The sequence below is a fragment of the Arvicola amphibius genome, chromosome 4 (assembly GCF_903992535.2).
Source record: "Arvicola amphibius chromosome 4, mArvAmp1.2, whole genome shotgun sequence".
Taxonomy (NCBI): Eukaryota; Metazoa; Chordata; class Mammalia; order Rodentia; family Cricetidae; genus Arvicola; species Arvicola amphibius.
The window spans coordinates 37,980,067-37,998,179 of record NC_052050.1 but is presented as its reverse complement, the minus strand read 5'-3'; the positions used below and the strand labels follow the sequence as shown (position 1 = coordinate 37,998,179).

At 42.0% G+C, this 18,113-nt stretch overlaps 1 protein-coding gene across 1 annotated transcript; it reads right to left on the bottom strand.

Moving 5' to 3' along the window:
* Positions 1 to 165: 165 nt before the first annotated feature.
* Positions 166 to 11,587, bottom strand: Slfn14 (schlafen family member 14). The gene is made up of 6 exons (XM_038325375.2): positions 11,558 to 11,587; positions 8,498 to 9,558; positions 6,895 to 7,026; positions 5,602 to 6,316; positions 2,458 to 3,342; positions 166 to 316 (listed from the first exon to the last, which is right to left on the bottom strand). Exons 2-6 carry the CDS (start codon positions 9,522 to 9,524, stop codon positions 166 to 168), a joined length of 2,910 nt encoding a protein of 969 aa, XP_038181303.2. The 5' UTR covers positions 9,525 to 9,558; positions 11,558 to 11,587.
* Between the last annotated feature and the right edge of the window lie 6,526 nt (positions 11,588 to 18,113).

Sequence of the window (18,113 nt, the reverse complement as noted above, 5' to 3'; positions counted from 1 at the left end):
GCCGTTGGTAACCAACATAAAGGTGCCACTATAGCACAATTGTGGCCATCTTGCCAGGCCAGTCACTGTTGTGGTTCATAGGCTTTCCAGTGGAGTGGGACTACCAAATGCATCTCTCCCTTGGCAGCATCCATAGAATCTTCAAACACTGCCAAGAGCCAGTCATCAAGGACGAGGCTCTGAGGCCAGTTCCAGATCATTTCCTCCAAGTCCTGTGTCACAAGGGTGTGACTTCTTCAGCAATAGGGTCTTCCTTCCAAATTCTGGGAGGCAGCCAAGTGCAACAGCACTTGTTGTGTTTGGGGGTCCTCTTGGACTACAAGTCAAGAGAACTCATCTGTCTCATACATGGTACTGGAGGCTTTGTTAGTTCATGGCTCTTTGGGGAGCATTATCACCCCAAGTATCGTAACTTCTTTAAACTATACATCTGTGTGTACATGTACGCACATATATTACATGCAGTTTTAGGTAAGCATAAAATCATAGGGTCTATATGTCTTATGAAACATTCTTAGTGTTATTTCTTGCCCCCTCTCTATTGCTTACCTTCCCCCTCCCTGGTCAAAGCCCCACTCCAGTTTCCCCATTTTCTGCTTCATAACACTGTGCCAATCTAGAGCTCTCCTGAATTGCTCCCTTTTTACTCCCCTGATTTCTGTGGTTATTCATGTCTAAAGATTCTAAGCTAAGGACCATAGATAAGAGAGAACATGTGGCATTTGTCTTTCTGGGTCTGGATTACTTCACTTGGCATATGGTCTAGTTTCATCCATTTGCCTACAAAATTCATGGCAGCTGAGTGGAATTCCTTTGTATGCATGTCCCTTTTCATTATTCGTTCAGTTTTGAAGGTAATTTAGGTTGTTTCCTAGCTGTTGTGAATACAGCTAGGACTAGGAAATGGGCAAGGCTGAGCGTGTTCATCGTGGAGTGTGAAGTCAATGAGTGTGTCTGAGCATGTTCACAGTGGAGTGTGAAGTCAATGAGTGTGTCTGAGCATGTACATTGTGGAGTGTGAAGTCAATGAGCGTGGCTGAGTGTGTTCATTGTGGAGTGTGATTTCAAGTCCTTTGAGACTATGCCCCAGGCGTGTTTCGCTGGTAGATTTATTTTTAGCTATTTGAGAAGTCTCCATGCTGATTTCCAGAGCAGCTATACCAGTTTCAATATCTAGCTCTACTGTTAGGATATGCAAAGGGAAGAATTAAAGATGGATGTGAAGTATTAGGCACAGTAACGCTGAAGCAACGCTTTGCAAAAAATTAAATGGAAGAAGCAGCCATATAGAATAGAAAGTTAATTGCAGAACTTGCAATGTGTATCACATATCTTAAAGGAATAGAAATAAGCAAAAATGAAAAAAATATACAATGGGTCAAGAGATGTTTATGAGCTTTTTATTTTTCTTTTTATATTTCTCAAGCTGATATGATCATATTCTGTTGCCCTCTTTTAACAATGTTTCAGGAGCGCACACCACTCTAATTGCATTATCTATCATCTTAAGGGAGAAAAAGAGGAGAGAGAGATATTCTTACTGTAAGGCTCTGCTCACATCACTTAGCTTCCTATGTTCTTTTTTTAAAAAAATATTTATTTATTTATTATGTGTAAACTATTCTGTCTGTGTGTATGCCTGCAGGCCAGAAGAGGGCACCAGACCTCATTACAGATGGTTGTGAGCCACCATGTGGTTGCTGGGAATTGAACTCAGGACCTTTGGAAGAACAGGCAATGCTCTTAACCTCTGAGCCACCTCTCCAGCCCCCTATGTTCTTGATGAATGTATAAGTTAGCCAAACACCTCTAGCCTACTGAGGACCACAGCGCACACTCTAAACGAACGGGGTGGCACTTTCCCTCACGTGTTTGTCTGCAGCGACCTTGGTTAACAGAGTCAACCCCGAGAGACTACTCTGCACTTTGTGAGGAAAGGAAATCAAGTTTGCCCCTGTGAAGCTGGAGCCCCAGAGACAGTCTGAGATGCTAGTCTAGGTGCTGCTCTCAAGATGCCCAGTCCAAGTAACTGGTCTAAAGGATACCCGACCATCACTCCCAACATGGCTACAAGCCTGGAGTGCATTAGAAACGCTGGGAGATGGAGGCATGATCCAGGATGAGGCCGGGAGAGGAAGCCAGCACCATAGAAAGCCTTGGAAACTCATTCCATCTAAAGGCTTCAGGAACTCCCCAGTGCAGAGAATGTCATAAGATTTGCTTTCTGTTTTGGGATCTTTGGATGACAGAATGAACTGAATTGACTTAGGAAGGCTGGAGGCAGGGAATCATATTTATCTTGTCACTGTCCAGGAACGAGAAGTAGACTGAGCACAGGGCACGGCCACCACGAGCAGAGTGACACAGCCCTCCGCGGGGGGAAAAAAGGCTGTGACTCCAGGCCATAGCGGTGTGCCTTCATTTCTCCACTTGTAATATTAAAAAGGAAGTAGCTACCACCCGTCTCCCATCTGGGAGGAGAGATTGCTCTTGCTCGTCTTCCTGTGTTTATTACAATAGTCACCAGGACGCTGTCCCCCTTCGTACAGCAAGTAGAGATGTGTAACGGCTTTCGAGGCAAAGCAGAGCTTCTGGGCCCCCTCTGACTGCGCGCCTTCGGGACTAAGCCCAAACACAATCTTCCTTACCATGCCTGAAAACTGCTGAACACTGTCTAAAACAATGCCATCGCTACAAACGTCAGCAGCGCTGCAGAACGCAACCTCCATTGCTCCCTGGGCCATCGCTCTGAGCAATGCATCCTTATACTGTTCTCTGTCTTTCCAGCTCTGGTACAGAACTGCAACATCTGTGGGCAGATAGCCATCGTGGAACAGGCTGTGACATTTCTCTGCCACATAGTCAGCCATCTCTTCTAGTGTCAGGTTAGCCTTGATCTCACACACACCAGGCAGAGCCTGGGCACACATCGCCTCCTCATAGGGAGCCTCCTGGAACATGGCCAGCATGTCTAGAGATATGTTGGAGGGAGGATTTTCTTGGATCCTCTTCATTTCTTCTTTTATGATGTTTGCTATTTCCACAGCACAGTGGATCTCAGTGATCACTTTCCGAGGAAACTGAGCAGAAGGAGCAGGAAGGCCACTAACATCTGCAGGATGGGTTTGGAAAGGATCCAGAAAAAGCCAGAGGATCCCATGGTGAAGGCTTTTGCTAGCAGCCCCTCTCGCTCTTAGATGGGTGATGTTCTTAGCCTTCATGTACCAGTCACTGTATCTCCTACAGAAATCCTCAGGCTCATCCACCACTATGTGTTTAATCTTTGGGAACTCTTCTCTCATGAAGGTCCTCTGGGTCACAACTTGGCAAGCGACATGTTGGCTGTAACCATAAAAGAGAAAACATGGTTTCAGGCATTTAAACAAAGATAACAAAAGCTTTCCTTACTCTCTGGATTGGAAATAGAGGTTCATTCTTGCATATCGATTCACTAATAAAGGTAGCACAACAAAACCACTCTACTTCCAAGGTACCCAACAGATAGAATACAGCTTGGGGATTTTTTTAGTTAAATATTCATGTGAAATTTTTACTATGTAGTAGTTGGACAGTCAGGTGGTTTGTGCCTATAATCCCATCCCTCAGGAGGCTGGGGATCCTGAGTCCATGGCCAGCCTGGACTACATAATGACTATAGGCCAACCTAGCCTGCAATACTTGATCTTAAAAAAAAAAGTTAGGAAATCTTGCTGTTTCTACTGGTCCAGTTGTGATGCTTAGCAGGGGAAGACAAGATCACTACAGTTAAAGGAAATCTCAAAAGTAACTCATGCCTGTTCCTACTTCTTTAACGTGTCCTCTTAGGATTAGTGAACAGTCTCCTAGGGGCTTTTTAGTAGTCCATACATGCAGAAGAGGTATGTGCTAATTCAAATTCTGTGTAAAGCAAGGTCTTTTTCTTTGCTTGTCTTATAAAAATCAGAAACTCCTTTGAGTTTTTGGTAAGAAAAACACCAGTTGCTGAGTTTCTTCAAGAAAACACAGAGAGAGAGAGAAACAGAGAGAGAGGGACGAGAGAGAGGGAGTGAGGGGGAGGAAGGAAGGAAGGAAGGAAGGAAGGAAGGAAGGAAGGAAGGAAGGAAGGAAGGAAGGAGGGAAGGAAGGAAGGAAAAGAAAACCCACAGGGCTTCCTCTCCCTTTGTGGTACATTGTAGCACGCACATATGCTGTGGTACATCGTAGCACGCACATATGCTGGGCTACACAAGCACGCTTCTCAGGTTTGCTGGCTTCTTGCCTCCTCTATGGATCCAACAGGGTCCCTCATTCAGGACTGAGGCTACAGTTCCTGGGGTTTTGCTCTCTGGGCCATGACTTGTAACTACGTTCACTCTCTTCTAGCTTGGCCTCTGTGGCTCTTGAGGGAAAGCACTGATTTTTAGCTGTCTCCATACCTTCCTCACATTAGGAGCTTGATAGGTATTTGGCAATTGGGGTTTTGACTGGGACATTTTTAAAAAAAATTAGTTACAGATCTACACAATGTTAGTCTAGCACCTGTAGCATTCCAGCGTCACCATTTCCCATGTGTCTACGCTCTGGCTCTACACCAGCTAGATATTATTTCTCACTGCTTTTGACCTGCTGTGTGCCCTTTGCCTAGAAGGCCCCTCCCCATCTCATTCACTTCTCCTACTGTTTATCGTTTGCCGATTGCTTTTGATACAAGGTCTCACTGTTATAGGCCAGGCTGGCAGCAAACTCTCAGTCTCCTGAGTACTGGCATTACGGGCAGGCGCTCTCATACCTGGCTTCCCAATGATTTAGTACGGCCAAGAGTCTCCTTCTCTGGAGAGTATTTGTTGACCGACATAATAAAGAGGAAGATCTTTATTAGGATACCAATAACACAGCACTTGCGTTGTTTATTTTGTAAAGTCTTCATTGTTTTTTCCTCCGACATTCTATTTAATAGCATCTAATATAAATACTGCTCAAAAATATTTTTGAATAATTAAAACTAAAAGAAATAGTATGAATTTTCCATCTTTGCTAAACTGTGCAATATACAACTTATTTACTACACTGAAAGCTAGAGAATTAATGTTTTCTAAAATTACTGGTGCAGAACAACTCAAATATGTGAATATTTTATAGACAAAATTAAATTGTATTTGCATTTAACTTCCAGCTAGATATAGTGACTAATTGTATAAGCAAAACACTAACTATCCAGCAAAAAGTTACTTAAAGTAAAACAGGTTCGTTTCTACTTTTCTTAGATCTGAGGACACAGATCGTGTGAACGTGTTTCTACTATGAATTAGAGTCATGTTTGGGCATGGTAGTGTGTCTCTTTCATCTCAGCGCTCAGGAAGCTGACGCAGGAGGATTGAGTTTAAGAGAAAGACTGTCTCAAACAAATAAACTAATGACAAGCATCCTTAGCCTATTTGGGGTTGAATATGATAAGTCACCCATTTTAAAGCTCAACCACGTTTGGACACTTCCAAACTTTTACTCACGCTTCGGTGCTTGCACGGTGAAAAAACAGTGCCAAACCTTAAACTCGAAAGAAATTCCTTTTGTGACTATGGTGAAAGGCCTTCCCCCCTGAAGTTTAGATGGTAAAATTCTCACTTCACAAACTTCCTGAGGGAGTCATTCTCACAAACATAGAGGATCTCCTTTGGTTTGCAGTGGAACACATCCTTGATTTTCTCCGTGATCTTTATGGCTAGAGGTGTCTTCCTGGCTCCTGGAAAGCAATGGATGAACAGCTCCCGGGTTTCCCAGAGGCTCTCAGAAAGTGAGTGGCATTGCTCGTCTATCAGATGTTTGAAAAACTCACAGCCCAGCTGATCACTCAGCAGGGACCTGGAGCACAGTGAGACCACCACAAGGGCTTGCAACACATCTTCCACTTCTGTCTGACTAGACAGTGCGTAGGATCGGGGGTAGCGCACAAGGGATGGATCAGGTCTGAGCCCTCTGCTGCTCAGGCATATCTGCTTTGGAATGACGCACACTTTCCCTGAGTAGCCACCAAGGGTTTGGAGCTGCTGTTTTAACTGAAGGGCTGTGTTGTGCACATAGTCAGATCCTCCGTCCCAACTCGGGTCTGTTAAGGTTGTGTAGAGTACCAGCGGGCTGTTGACTGCTACCAGGAGAGCATCGCACAGGACCTTCTGCTCTTTGGTTAAACCGATATCACCAGCCCAGCTTCTAGAAACTACCACAGTCCCATGAGAACAAGGGTGCATCTGTGCCTTCAGTAAGTCCTCCAATCCGTGATGATCTGAGAACAGCTTCTTACAGAGGGATTCTGGCCGAAACTGTAGGTTTGCCTCTGTCACTGAAAAGTGAAGGAATAGAAGTTACCAAAACTTGAAAAAAAAAAAAAAAAGCCTGTTCTTGCAACCTGACAGAAAAAGACAACTCTAGCCTCAGAACCATGGTTTTCCTGTTGCAAAGAGAACTAACTCCAGCACTTTCCATTTTGAAGACTAAGACATAGGTGGTTTGAAATCAACACAGATAGAAGGTTGATGGAGATTGAGGACTAGGATTTAAGACCTCTCTCTCTCTCTCTCTCTCTCTCTCTCTCTGTGTGTGTGTGTGTGTGTGTGTGTGTGTGTGTGTGTGTGTGTAATTATAGGACCATTATGTCTGGTAAGTCTTACATTTGACATTCTCTAAGAAAAAAATATTTGGATTACTTGCTATCAATTCCTCCCAACTTAATTCTTTTTTTCAATGCTGGGTAGTCACACTGAAGACCTCGCCTATGCTGGGCAAACACTCTACCACTGAGCTATGCTTTTTTGTATAAAAACAACCTCCTCAGCTGAAATGAAGAGGGAACCTGGGCTAGACTGCATAGTAAGACACTGTCTCAAAAGCCGAACAAAACCAAAACAGAGGTGGGCGTACCTGGAAACGAACGGCGCTGCAGAGTCTCCTTATATTCCAGGATCTTGCTGAGATGCGCTGGCCTTCTTGGTGCAGACGAAGCTGATGAGATGGGGCGAGCACTGGGATCAGTGGGGGGCAAACTGGAAGGATCTACGCAAGCATACAAAGCGGTCTCAGGTGAAGTGAAAACGCAGATGTGGAAGAACTTTGCAGTTGTTCTCTCTACGACAGCCAGGGGTGAGGGGCTACACTGTCTCACCCAGCTGTTCTCGGCAGGAGAGAGAAGCTGGGAAGTATGCCTCCCTGGGTAGCTCAAACCAGTGTCATGTCTCCTGTCTCTCGGGAAGTGATGGTCCCTGAGCTTCCTTCCCACTCTAAAAGCCTGATGCCAGGTCACCTGTAAGAAGAAAGGGAAGCTGCTAGATGCAGCCAAGGTCACACGAAGCACAGCTGTTATTCGGAGCCCTAGGACAGTGAGAGAAAGCACAGTAATTCAAGCAGGCTGTACACTTGGTGGCCACCCACAGGAGCGATGGAGGAAAGGAGAAAGCCCCGCTGGCTGGGAGCAGTCCTGTGGCCAAAGAGGGCAGCACAGGCTGTAACTGGTGGTTAGCATTGCTTTTAATTTCCACCCAACATAAGAAGGAATTGAAAGGGGAAGGATCTCCCTGGAGAGATAAGGAAATAGATCAGACAAATTTAGGAAAAGACAAGGGATGATGCCATGACGTCTGTAACGACTGACATCTGTATCCAGTGATGTAAGGTGTTTCATCAAATCGGGAGCATCTGATCCTGCAAGCAAGTACACGAGCTTATTTTGAAGTCTTTTCTGGGTCGAATAGGAAGCACCAAGGCTGACTGCCAAACAAGATGTAAGGGAAGTACAACTACCAGCGGTCTTCCTCCCTCGGGGTGGTCACTACCCGGAGTATCTATCTGCTCTTGCCTCATTCCCACCGTGGTGTAGTGCCTCATAGTTTAAGATATATGCTTCTAGATTTACTGAAATGGTTCAAATTTGTCACACATTCTCTCTCTCTCTCTCTCTCTCTCTCTCTCTCTCTCTCTCTCTCTCTCACACACACACACACACACACACACAGAGAGAGAGAGAGAGAGAGAGAGACAGAGACACAGAGACAGAGACAGAGAGAATTTCCCTCCAAATACTTAGTGTAGTGTCATACTTAAATGATGTCCTCTAAAGATTGTTTTTCCAGTGAAACTATTCCATGGACACGAGGAAAATCAGCCAACTTTTGTCAACAGGATTTTACAGCACAGAAGAGGAACTCACTAATTCATGGCTGAAGATATATGATAACTTGCTCCCAAAAGCCTGAAATCCAATTTTATTTATTTATTCCTTCCTTCTTTCCTCCCTTCCTTCCTTCTTTACTTTCTTCCTTTCTTTCTTTTTTCTTTCTTTCTTTCAATTTCAAAGTGACTCTGAGTCTTTGGAACTACACCCTTAGGAAAAGAACACTCTTGTGGGAGTGCATCTGTAAACAAAAGTATGTTTCTGGTTTTTAAAGCTAAACTACATGACAGAACACCCTCAAAAGGTGAAGAAGAGGGTTCATATCCTCAGCGATGCCTTCCATCTTTTTTTTTTTACCTGGCTGAATACCCAGCATCATGTCCACCCATTGTTGAGCCGCCAGTCTTTTGACAACATTGTCCTTCACGATCCAGGAGTCTGGGTCCTGAGCAAACACGACACAGCAGAAGGGCTCTACTTGAACCACACAGACATAACCATACAGGGCCTCTTTTTGGTAAACCTTCAAAATTTTGGCTGTGAAATTCACCTTGGGCTTTTCACGACAGAAGTGGTAGGTGGGCAACTTTTCTATGCAGTTTTTTATTTCTATTTTTAGTAATTCCGGGTTCATTTTTTCTTTCTTACATCCAAACACTTCTTTGCTCTTATCGTCAACCCCAATAATTACATATCCTCCTTGAGTGTTGGCAAAGGCAGAGACATAATGAGCCAGCGTCTCTTTAATCCGAGGGACAATCTTTTTGGTGGTGAACCTTTTAAACTCCACGTGTGTTGACTCTGTGAAGTTAAGCCTCTCCTTATAATTGAGTTTATCTTTTTTAAAAAATTCTGAGGCACAGACCTTAATATCTTCCTCTTCCTGGATGGATCTGTTGAGGATGTATTCCTGAGACTGCAACCTGGGGACACCTCTTTGGGCTCTAGACTCTTTCTCTTTGAGAAGCTCCAGGGCACTGCTGGCACTCAGGTTGATGGCAGAGGTCACATCTCTCTGGTATAAGTTGGAGCGTAAACTACAAATCTTCAGCGGAAGGCTGGAGGCATCTGGGCTCCATGACTTTACAAAAATCAGGAAGTGGTGGTTCTGTTGCATATAGTCAAGGTGTTTCTGTGAACCTGACGGAAGGAGCTTTTGAAAGGAAGTTTCCAGATCCTGTCCTAGCCCGTGGCACCGGTAACTATAGTTTTCGTCATTGATATCTGCTTTGATTACGCCTCCTCCAGAATTCAGCAGCGCACAGACAGCCTGGATGACACTCGAGTTCTCATGTCTTTTCAAACAATTATTGGTCATTTTCTTCCTGTTCTCTTCTCCCAAAGTCACTTTGCCCAAATTTATGGTGATCTCAGCATAGGGCATTTTTTACACTCCCAGCAATAACAGAAAGGTATTCCTACAAATAACCAGGACAGAAATATTTCTGGATTAGTGAGAAGTTCCGAGGTGACAATATTTCCTCCAAGGCTCTACATTGTTGGAGATGCATTTTAACATCGAATGTAATCTTTCAAAAGATATTTTAGTGGGACTGGGAATTGAACCCCCAGCTTTTCCATGCTCAGCAAGTGCTCTTCCACTGAGGTACATCCCCAGCCTTCCCTTCACTCACTATTTTCAGCTGGGTCACCGCTGACTCAGGCTCCTGAATAACTGGGTTTACAGACCTGTTCCACTGATCCCAGCTTTGGAAATCATCCCTGATAGCATTGTTTTTTTTTTTTTTTAAAATAATTTTACCAAATAGAACTTTCAAAAAGAGAAGCCATAGATTAAAAAGTGAATATTTAATAGATTTCCATAATGGAAAAAAATAAGTTGCTGAAGATTTCAACCCACTCCACTTAAATTTGGGATGCACCAACACTGAGTCCAGATATAAGGGGGATGGGTTAGTGCAGGAGCTAAGTAAGTAGTTTAAAAATGTGCAGAAATAGAAGCTGAAATCAGGGGCTCTAGTCATAACTCAAAAAGGAAGAGAAGAAGCAGTGAAAAACAAAGGGAGTAGAGTCTGGGTTGTGTGTGGTAGGTCTTGATATAACAATCAGCATCAAGCTAGGCATGGTAGCACACACCTGCAATCCTAGCACTCAGAAGGCTGATGTAGGTGGATGAAGAATTTGAGGCCAGATGTATGGGTACACAACTGTAATCCCAACACAACTATAATCCCATCAGGAGATGGAGGCAGGTGGGTCAGTAGCTCAAAGACATTCTTGGCTATAGTAAATTCAGTGCCAGCCTAGACTAGTTGAGACCCTGTCTCCGACAGGCAAACCAAACAAAAAGTAGAGGCTGTTGGAGGCCAGCCTGGTTTACAAGAGCTAGTTCCAGGACAGACTCTAGAAACTATAGGGAAACCCTGTCTCGAGAAAAAAAAAAAAAAGTAGAGGCTGGAGAGAAGGCTCAGAGGTCAAGAGCACTGGTTGCTCTTCCGGAAGTCCTGAGTCAATTCCCAGCCACCACATAGTGGTTCACAACCACCTTTACTGAGATCTGGTGCCCTCTTCTGGCCAGCAGGTATGCAGAACACTGTATACATAATAAATAAATCTTAGAAACAACACCAACAAAGAAACAAAAAGTATACAACTCATAAGATTTGATATTTTATATGGTATTTTAAAAGTTTTAAAGACCTTAATTTACTCTCGAAAGAATGCCAATCAAAACCAAATGCTGAAATTGCTTTAGTTCTTTACATGTCTTCTAAATTCACGGACAGTGTGGATTTTGTCACGGACAGTGTGATGTGAGGCAGAGATTCGCCTTCCCTTCTAGTTTGGCCTTGTAGTGCGGAGCATCTAAGATATGGGAAAGAGCCTAAGCCTTTGGAGTCTGGTTGCTAAATTGTGACCAACAACCTTCTGTTTTAAGACTAGAGAATAGCCATCTAAACTTGAAATTAGAGCTCTGAAGAAAATATTCAGGAAGGCCATTATTAACTATAACGCAGAACATTTACTTATTAACGGAAGCCCGCGGTCTTTCTCTGTGCAAGAGTGCCCGTATGCTGTCTGCACACAGAGGTCCTGCAGAGACTGTGTGCAGGCCAGAGCAATTTCATGCCATTTTCTGAAGTTCTGCTAGAAATGGCTTCCTTATTTTCAGTTTGCTCTCCTGGTCACTTTCCTTGATGCGATCTATACGACAAACCTGAGACCATCACCTAACCCCAGTCTCATGGATGTTGTTTGGATGCTCACAAGTACATGAGATGACTAAGTGTTCTGAGATTCTAGATCCAACTGAGCATCCTTCCCACAAGTTTGAGAATCTCTCACTCATTTTCCTTAACACATATCTCCTTGACTATCACCTATACCCAACTTTCCTCCTCTCAGACCTGAACTGTGCTCAAAATACTGATGAGATTTAGAAAAACAATTCTTTACCTGGTACTCTTCTTTCCTCTGGCTGCGTCAGCTCCTCATCTGGCTCTGGGAAGAATGTTTGCCTGCTGTTGAGGGCCCTGCCGCCCTGTGATATCTGCCTGGGAGGAACAGGAACTCTGCCAGACTCCCTCAGCCTTCACAACACTGACCCACTGAGGAAGGCTGATAAGGACTCAAGAAGAGTCTCTGTCATGGCAGATTAGCTAGCTGACCTCAGAGAGTGGATCAGGTCCTTTTAGAGTGGGGAAACTTGGCAGTTTTCAAATGAGCGGCCCGAGTTCAGTTTACATCTTCTGAAAGGAGGGAGCGAGCATCGCTTCCACACGAGACACAGCACCTCTTTCCTGGTTAAATCTGGTTGCAAATCTTTGCACTCCATCTAATCTTTAGAAACAGGGTCTCACTATGCAGCCTTGGATGGCCTAAAACTCTCTATATAAACGAGGCTGGCCTTAGACTCACAGAGATACCTTTGCCTCCATTCCATGATGGTGGCATTAAAGGTGTGTGTCACCATGTCCAGCTGTACTCAGTTTAAATTAGGCTATTCTGTACACACTCATTGTGGGCTTATTTCATTATCTTCTGAATTTTCTATTGTGTTTTACTTACTTTTATCACTTTTCCTATTTTTTAAAAATTATTTATTTTAGTTGTTCTTATTGAGCTACATGTTTTTCTCTGCTCCCTTCCCTTTCTCTCCCCTCCTCTTCTGCCCTCTCCCATGGTCCCCATGCTCCCAATGTACTCAGGACATCTTATCTTTTTCTACTTCCCATGTAGATTAGATCCATATATGTCTCTCGTAGGATCCTTATTTTTAAAGTTTTTATACAAGTATATATTATATGCTTAACATATTGACCCTATACCCCCAATCTCCCTCTTCCTGCCCCTCTGCTCTCCTGATAGTTTCCTTTCTTGCTCTAAAAAAGCTTTATTTCTGCTTTCATGTCATATATACATACCTGATTTTATATATTTATAAAGAACCTAGGAACCAGAAATGAGAGAAAACATACAATATTTGCCTGAGACTGTCTTAACTTGCTTAATACTATTATCTTCAGTTGTATTCATTTTCCTGGAAATAATAATAAAACGTTGTTCTTTACGGACCAAAAAAAATTCCACTGTATTTATACATCACATTTAAAATTTTTTATTTTGAAATTAAAATATAATTACATCATTACCCCCTTCCCTTCCACCCTCTAACTTTTCCCACGTTACCTGTCCCTTGCGCTCTCTCTCTCTCTCTCTCTCTCTCTCTCTCTCTCTCTCTCTCTCTCTCTCTCTCTCTCTCTCTCTCTCTCTCAAATGCATGGCCTCTCTTTGTTGTTTTACACACACACACCCTCCTAAATATATAAATACAACCTTCTCAGTCCATATGACAGTATTTGTATGATTTGATTTCAGCGCTGACCACTTGGTGTTGGATAACTAATCTGTGAGCTCTTCGCTGGGACAGACTATTTCTCCCTCAGTATTTCCTTGTCTATGGTTGAGGACCCAGGAGATTTCCACTTTCCATAGTAGCACACTACCCATGCTGCCCTTGTTCAGGCAGCACGCTGATGGGACTTCATAGGGGAAGCGTCTATTCTATCACATTCCTAGGAGATGCAATTTCACATCAAAGTTCCTGTTCCGCAGACTCTTACAGTCTTTTCGCCCCCCTCTCTTCCACTATGCCCCCCACAAATCCTAGGCACAGGATTTGTGTTGTAGACATTTCAGTTGCGACTGGATACCACATGGTCGCTTGTTCTCTGCAGTTTGATTGATTGTGGTTTTCTGTGAGGATCTCCATCTGTTTCAAGGAAACATTTCTTTAATGAGTGAGACCTATACTTCTCTGGGGGTATAAGGGTAAATATTTGAACTGTAGTTAGGAATTGTGCTGGTTTAGAAAAGTGGCAGTTATAGGTTCTCCTCCATATTCAATGACTGGCCCCAGGTATCTGGCTAGGTTTCCAGTACCAGGCATGGTTTCTCCTTTGATTTCAGCCCGGTGAAACAGATGTTGAACCTTGAAGCTGAATGCATAAAGGGGAGGGGGTATGTGAGTCAAATAATCCCAAGATAACTCCAAAATATTCCAAGACTATTCTTTATTGTAAGGGAAAAACTCACAGAACAGGAACATGGGTCCAACCTCAAGGTGTGGAACATGGGAACAAGAGAGAGTGAGGGACAGGAGAGATGGCTCAGCGGTTAAGAGCATTGCCTGCTCTTCCAAAGGTCCTGAGTTCAATTACAACCATCTGTAATGAGGTCTGGTGCCCTCTTCTGGCTAACTGTATACATAATAAATAAATATGAGAGAGAGAGAGAGAGAGAGAGAGAGAGAGCTGGACAAACTAGTGGTTTTATCTGTGTACCCAAAAAGTCATGCGCCCACGTGGTCCAGCCTCTTAAATGTTGGAGGAAGGTCACTTGTTGGTTCTCGGCTGTGGGTCTAGCTTAGACCCGAAATAATAACACAGAAACTGTATTAATTAAATCACTGCTTGGCTCATTAGCTCTATCTTCTAGCTTCTTATTGGCCAACTCTTATATTAATTTAACTCATTTCCATTAATCTGTATATTGTCATGTGGCTGTGGCTTACCAAGTAAGGTTCCCAGCACCTGTCTCCAGAAGCTCCACGGCTTCTCTCTGATTCTGTCCTTCTTTCTCCCAGAATTCAGCTTAGTTTTCCCTGCCTAGCTAAATTCTACCCGGCTATAGATCTAAAGCAGTTTCAGGTCATTGACTGAAGGAGTTTTTCCATCACTTCCCCCATTTGTCTAAATAAGAGAGTTACAAACCCAATACAAAACTATATACACTAGGAACAGATATCAAGTATAAAATTAGAATTATAACCAGCATAAACAATGCATAAACAATACTAAGCAAAGAACATATGCTAAATGTTTTAATAAACATTCTATCCTAAGGAATCTAAGTCTTGCATTGGAAATGGCTTGGCTAGATCATAAGAGGAAGGTAACTACAACTATCTAATCTTCAACCCCATCAAAGGCCTGAGAAGGGAAATGATACTACCTGAGTAGGCAGGAAGTACAATCAAGCAGCTTGTACAATCAAGGAAGTACTGCACAAGTACAAAATGTGCAGTATATGACAGAGACAACTGGCTACCTGAGCAATCACACAAAGTCTCATTTGCAATGTTGAAGCAATCAGCTTTGGCTAAGACCTAGAGTAGCTGACAGACCATTTTCCAAGGCAGGAAAATTTTCAGAACCGTCTTATCCTGTCTTGGCAAGGTTTGGAAGTCATTTTTCTTGTATCCTGCTTGTCTAGTCAGGACACCATGCACTTTGTTAGTGGTCGAGGCATGGACAGTTCCTTGCCCAAAGGCCAGTTCTGCCAAGAAGAAAACAAACTCAAAGTGTAGTGTCTTTGGTGCTCAACATTCTCTTGGAAATAATTGGTGCTGCCAGGAGCAATCGTGTCTCACATCAACAGAACCCTAAGTTATTTAAATGCCACATTCTATAGATCGTTGAAGAGGTTGAAGACTACCTATTTATGCAGAATACAATCTCTATGTATCTAAATAACCTAATTAGTCTGACTATAAGTTTAACAAACATGAATGCCTATATAACTCAAAGACTAAGACTTCATATTAGAATATTAAGCAATTTTTAAACAACTGTGCAGTAAATGAGGACAATGACCTCAAAATGTAAACAATGTATAAGTATCTTGATCAGAAGTAGAAATATATAATGCAATATGATAAACATATCCTAAAAATTGTATCAACATATAAAATGTCTTAAACAGAGGTAAAAACATGCATTCAAATAATCTAACAAAATAACTTTGCATGGGTGTACAAATATTGTAAACAGAAATAGGAGCATATTCAATAAAAACAAATATAATTTGAACTTGTATCAATATACAAGAATCTATACCAATGTGAATTGTCCACAAATAATGGATCACAAGTATTCACTCTATTACTCACTATTATTATTATTAGTGTAAGTTCACACTAATCTACCTAGTATCCCATTCAATTTTCCCTCTTTTTTTTTCCAAGGAGATCTTTGGGTTTACATAATATCCACCCCAACCACCAACCCTATAATAATCAACTGCTAAATGGTGTCCATAACTCTAAGGACAAACTTTGTTGAGAGATGGGACATTGTCTTTTAGAATTGCTTCCAGCTGTCATGGGGGTGATGTTTTTCTATGGGATCCTGTAAAAGTAAAACAGTGGTTAAGTTTCAAGATTATTGTCTTGTATAATTTCAAATGATCTCTGAGTAGTCAATAGGGTTTTTCTAAAGTTCTTATTTGTAGTTCTGGCCAGAATGTTGTAAGAAGGTACACCATTTCATCAGCTGGTACCAAAAACTGGTCTTAAAGTAGCACTATCAGCATCATGATGTCATCTCAACCAGGTAGCATCATGGTTGTGAAGCCCCATTGTCTTCCTGGAAACTTCAAAATTACTGCAGGAAAATCTACTGTTCATTGTGGAAAACTTACACATTATTCATATAAACATATATTCAATCAAAGATATGATATAGACAAAATAGGCTTGGAGAAAAGTAAACTTTTAAAATTCTTTCTGTCTCATACTAGATGGCTCCTCACATGAGAGAGAAACTCTGAATTTTTCTTCTAACAACATGCTCAGATTTAGAGAAGTGTTGGGGGAGGCTGCTTGTTTGTTCCTAGCTTCCCAGACTCAAAATAACCACACATAAACTATATTATTTGCAATATGGTTTGGCCAATAGCTTACACATATTTCTAGCTTGTTCTTATATCTTAAATTAACCCATATCTATTAATCTGTATTTTGCCACAGGGCTGTGGCTTACCAGCAAGTTTCCATTGTGTCTGTCTCCAGTGGCAGCTACATGGCATCTCCTAACTCTATTTTCTTTCTCCCAGCATTCGGTTTAGTTTTCCCTGCCTAGCTCTACTCTGCCCTATCACAGGCCAATGCAGGTTTTTTATTCATTACCAATAAAAGCTACACATATACAGAAGGACCTCCCAAACCTGAGAAGGATAGCCATCGTCAACTCCAAAGACAGCTCTATTTATTCATAAATATATGCGTGTGTATGCACACACACACACATATACACATACATATATTGATCACCTGTTCTCATAAGTCATATTCCTTTCTGCCTGGTGATCCTTTCTGGATGGCTATTTTTTCCTCTTTATGCATCCAAAAGTCCAGGATCTCTTGACTTTTTGAAGATGTGAATTTTTCTGTAAAGATAAGAACAGAACCCTACCCCAACCTTTGTGAGGTTTTCTTACCACCTGTATAGTTGTCACCTCTGTGGATGAGCTAAGCTATATCATTTCTCTTTCTCAAGAGTTTCTCTTTTTCAAAGCAAATCGTTATTAATGTTGATGGTATCCATAGTTTTTCTTCTCCTGTGGAAACAAGAGCAAAACCCCTTCCCAATGTAGCACATTCCTGGTTTCCATTGTGAGGTCAACACATCCTTGAAATACACTGGCTGATTTAATTCAGAAGATTTTTTTTTATTATCCAATGTCTCTCTGCTACTGTTGTTTCTTTCTCATTAGTGTTAAGAAAATTCAAGGTTAATAAAGCATTATGCAATATATTTCTGGGGTTATTTTTCATCCCTTTCTATTTGCTTAATGTATCTTTTATAGTTCAATTTGATCTTTCTATAACTGCCTGACCTCTATGATTGTTTGGTATACCTGCAATATACTTTATATTATAAAAAGCAAAAACCATTTCATTTTCTTAGACACATATGCTGGACCATTGTCTTTATTTGTGCAGGTCTACCCATGATGGCCATAACTTTTAATAAATGCGTAATTACTGAATCAACCTTTTCTGAGTCAAGACACTTGCCCATTGAAAACCTGAATAAATGTCAATGGTATAGTGCACATATTTTAATTTTCCAAATTCTGTAAAGTGAAACACTTCTATCTGCTAGATCTCATTCCTTTGAGTACCCTTTGGGTTAATTTGGGTTTCTACCTGAAGGTAATGGTATTTGGTTATAGAAAAAGCAAGTAGGACATCTGTTTATAATCTCCTTAGCTTGTTATGTAATAGGAAACTTTCTTTAAACCTTTGCTATTGACATGTTGTTTTTTTATGAAATTTTAAGGCCTGAAGGCACACTTCCAATCAATATTTGATCAATTTGATTTTAGCTTTGCCAAAGTCTGGCGAACTAGACTTCTCAGCTACTGGCTTTTTTTTTTTCGAGACAGGCTCTCTCTCTATAGTTCTGGTCGTCCTGGAGCTCCCATTATAAACCAAGATGGCCTCAAACCCACAGAGATCTCCTGCCTCGCCTCAGGAGTACTGGGATTAAAGGCTTGTACCATCATGCCCGGCAGAATCTCTTAATTCTTAAGGCTCTTCAAGACCTAGACAAAATGCCTCCTCTTCCAGGAAATCGTCCGTGCTAGTCTTGCCAATTTGATACTTAGCTGCGCTTTTCTCAAGGCACATTCCTTTAAAATGACCCAAACCAGGGTTTGATCACCCGCG

Excerpts from the sequence above, each read along its gene's own strand:
- Slfn14 (XM_038325375.2), bottom strand. The coding sequence starts at position 9,524 with ATGCCCTATGCTGAGATCACCATAAATTTGGGCAAAGTGACTTTGGGA. Across the intron at positions 6,317-6,894 it reads GCAGCGCCGTTCGTTTCCAG|TGACAGAGGCAAACCTACAG; the intron begins GTACGCCCACCT and ends TTCACTTTTCAG. Across the intron at positions 3,343-5,601 it reads TCCCTCAGGAAGTTTGTGAA|CCAACATGTCGCTTGCCAAG; the intron begins GTGAGAATTTTA and ends TTATGGTTACAG.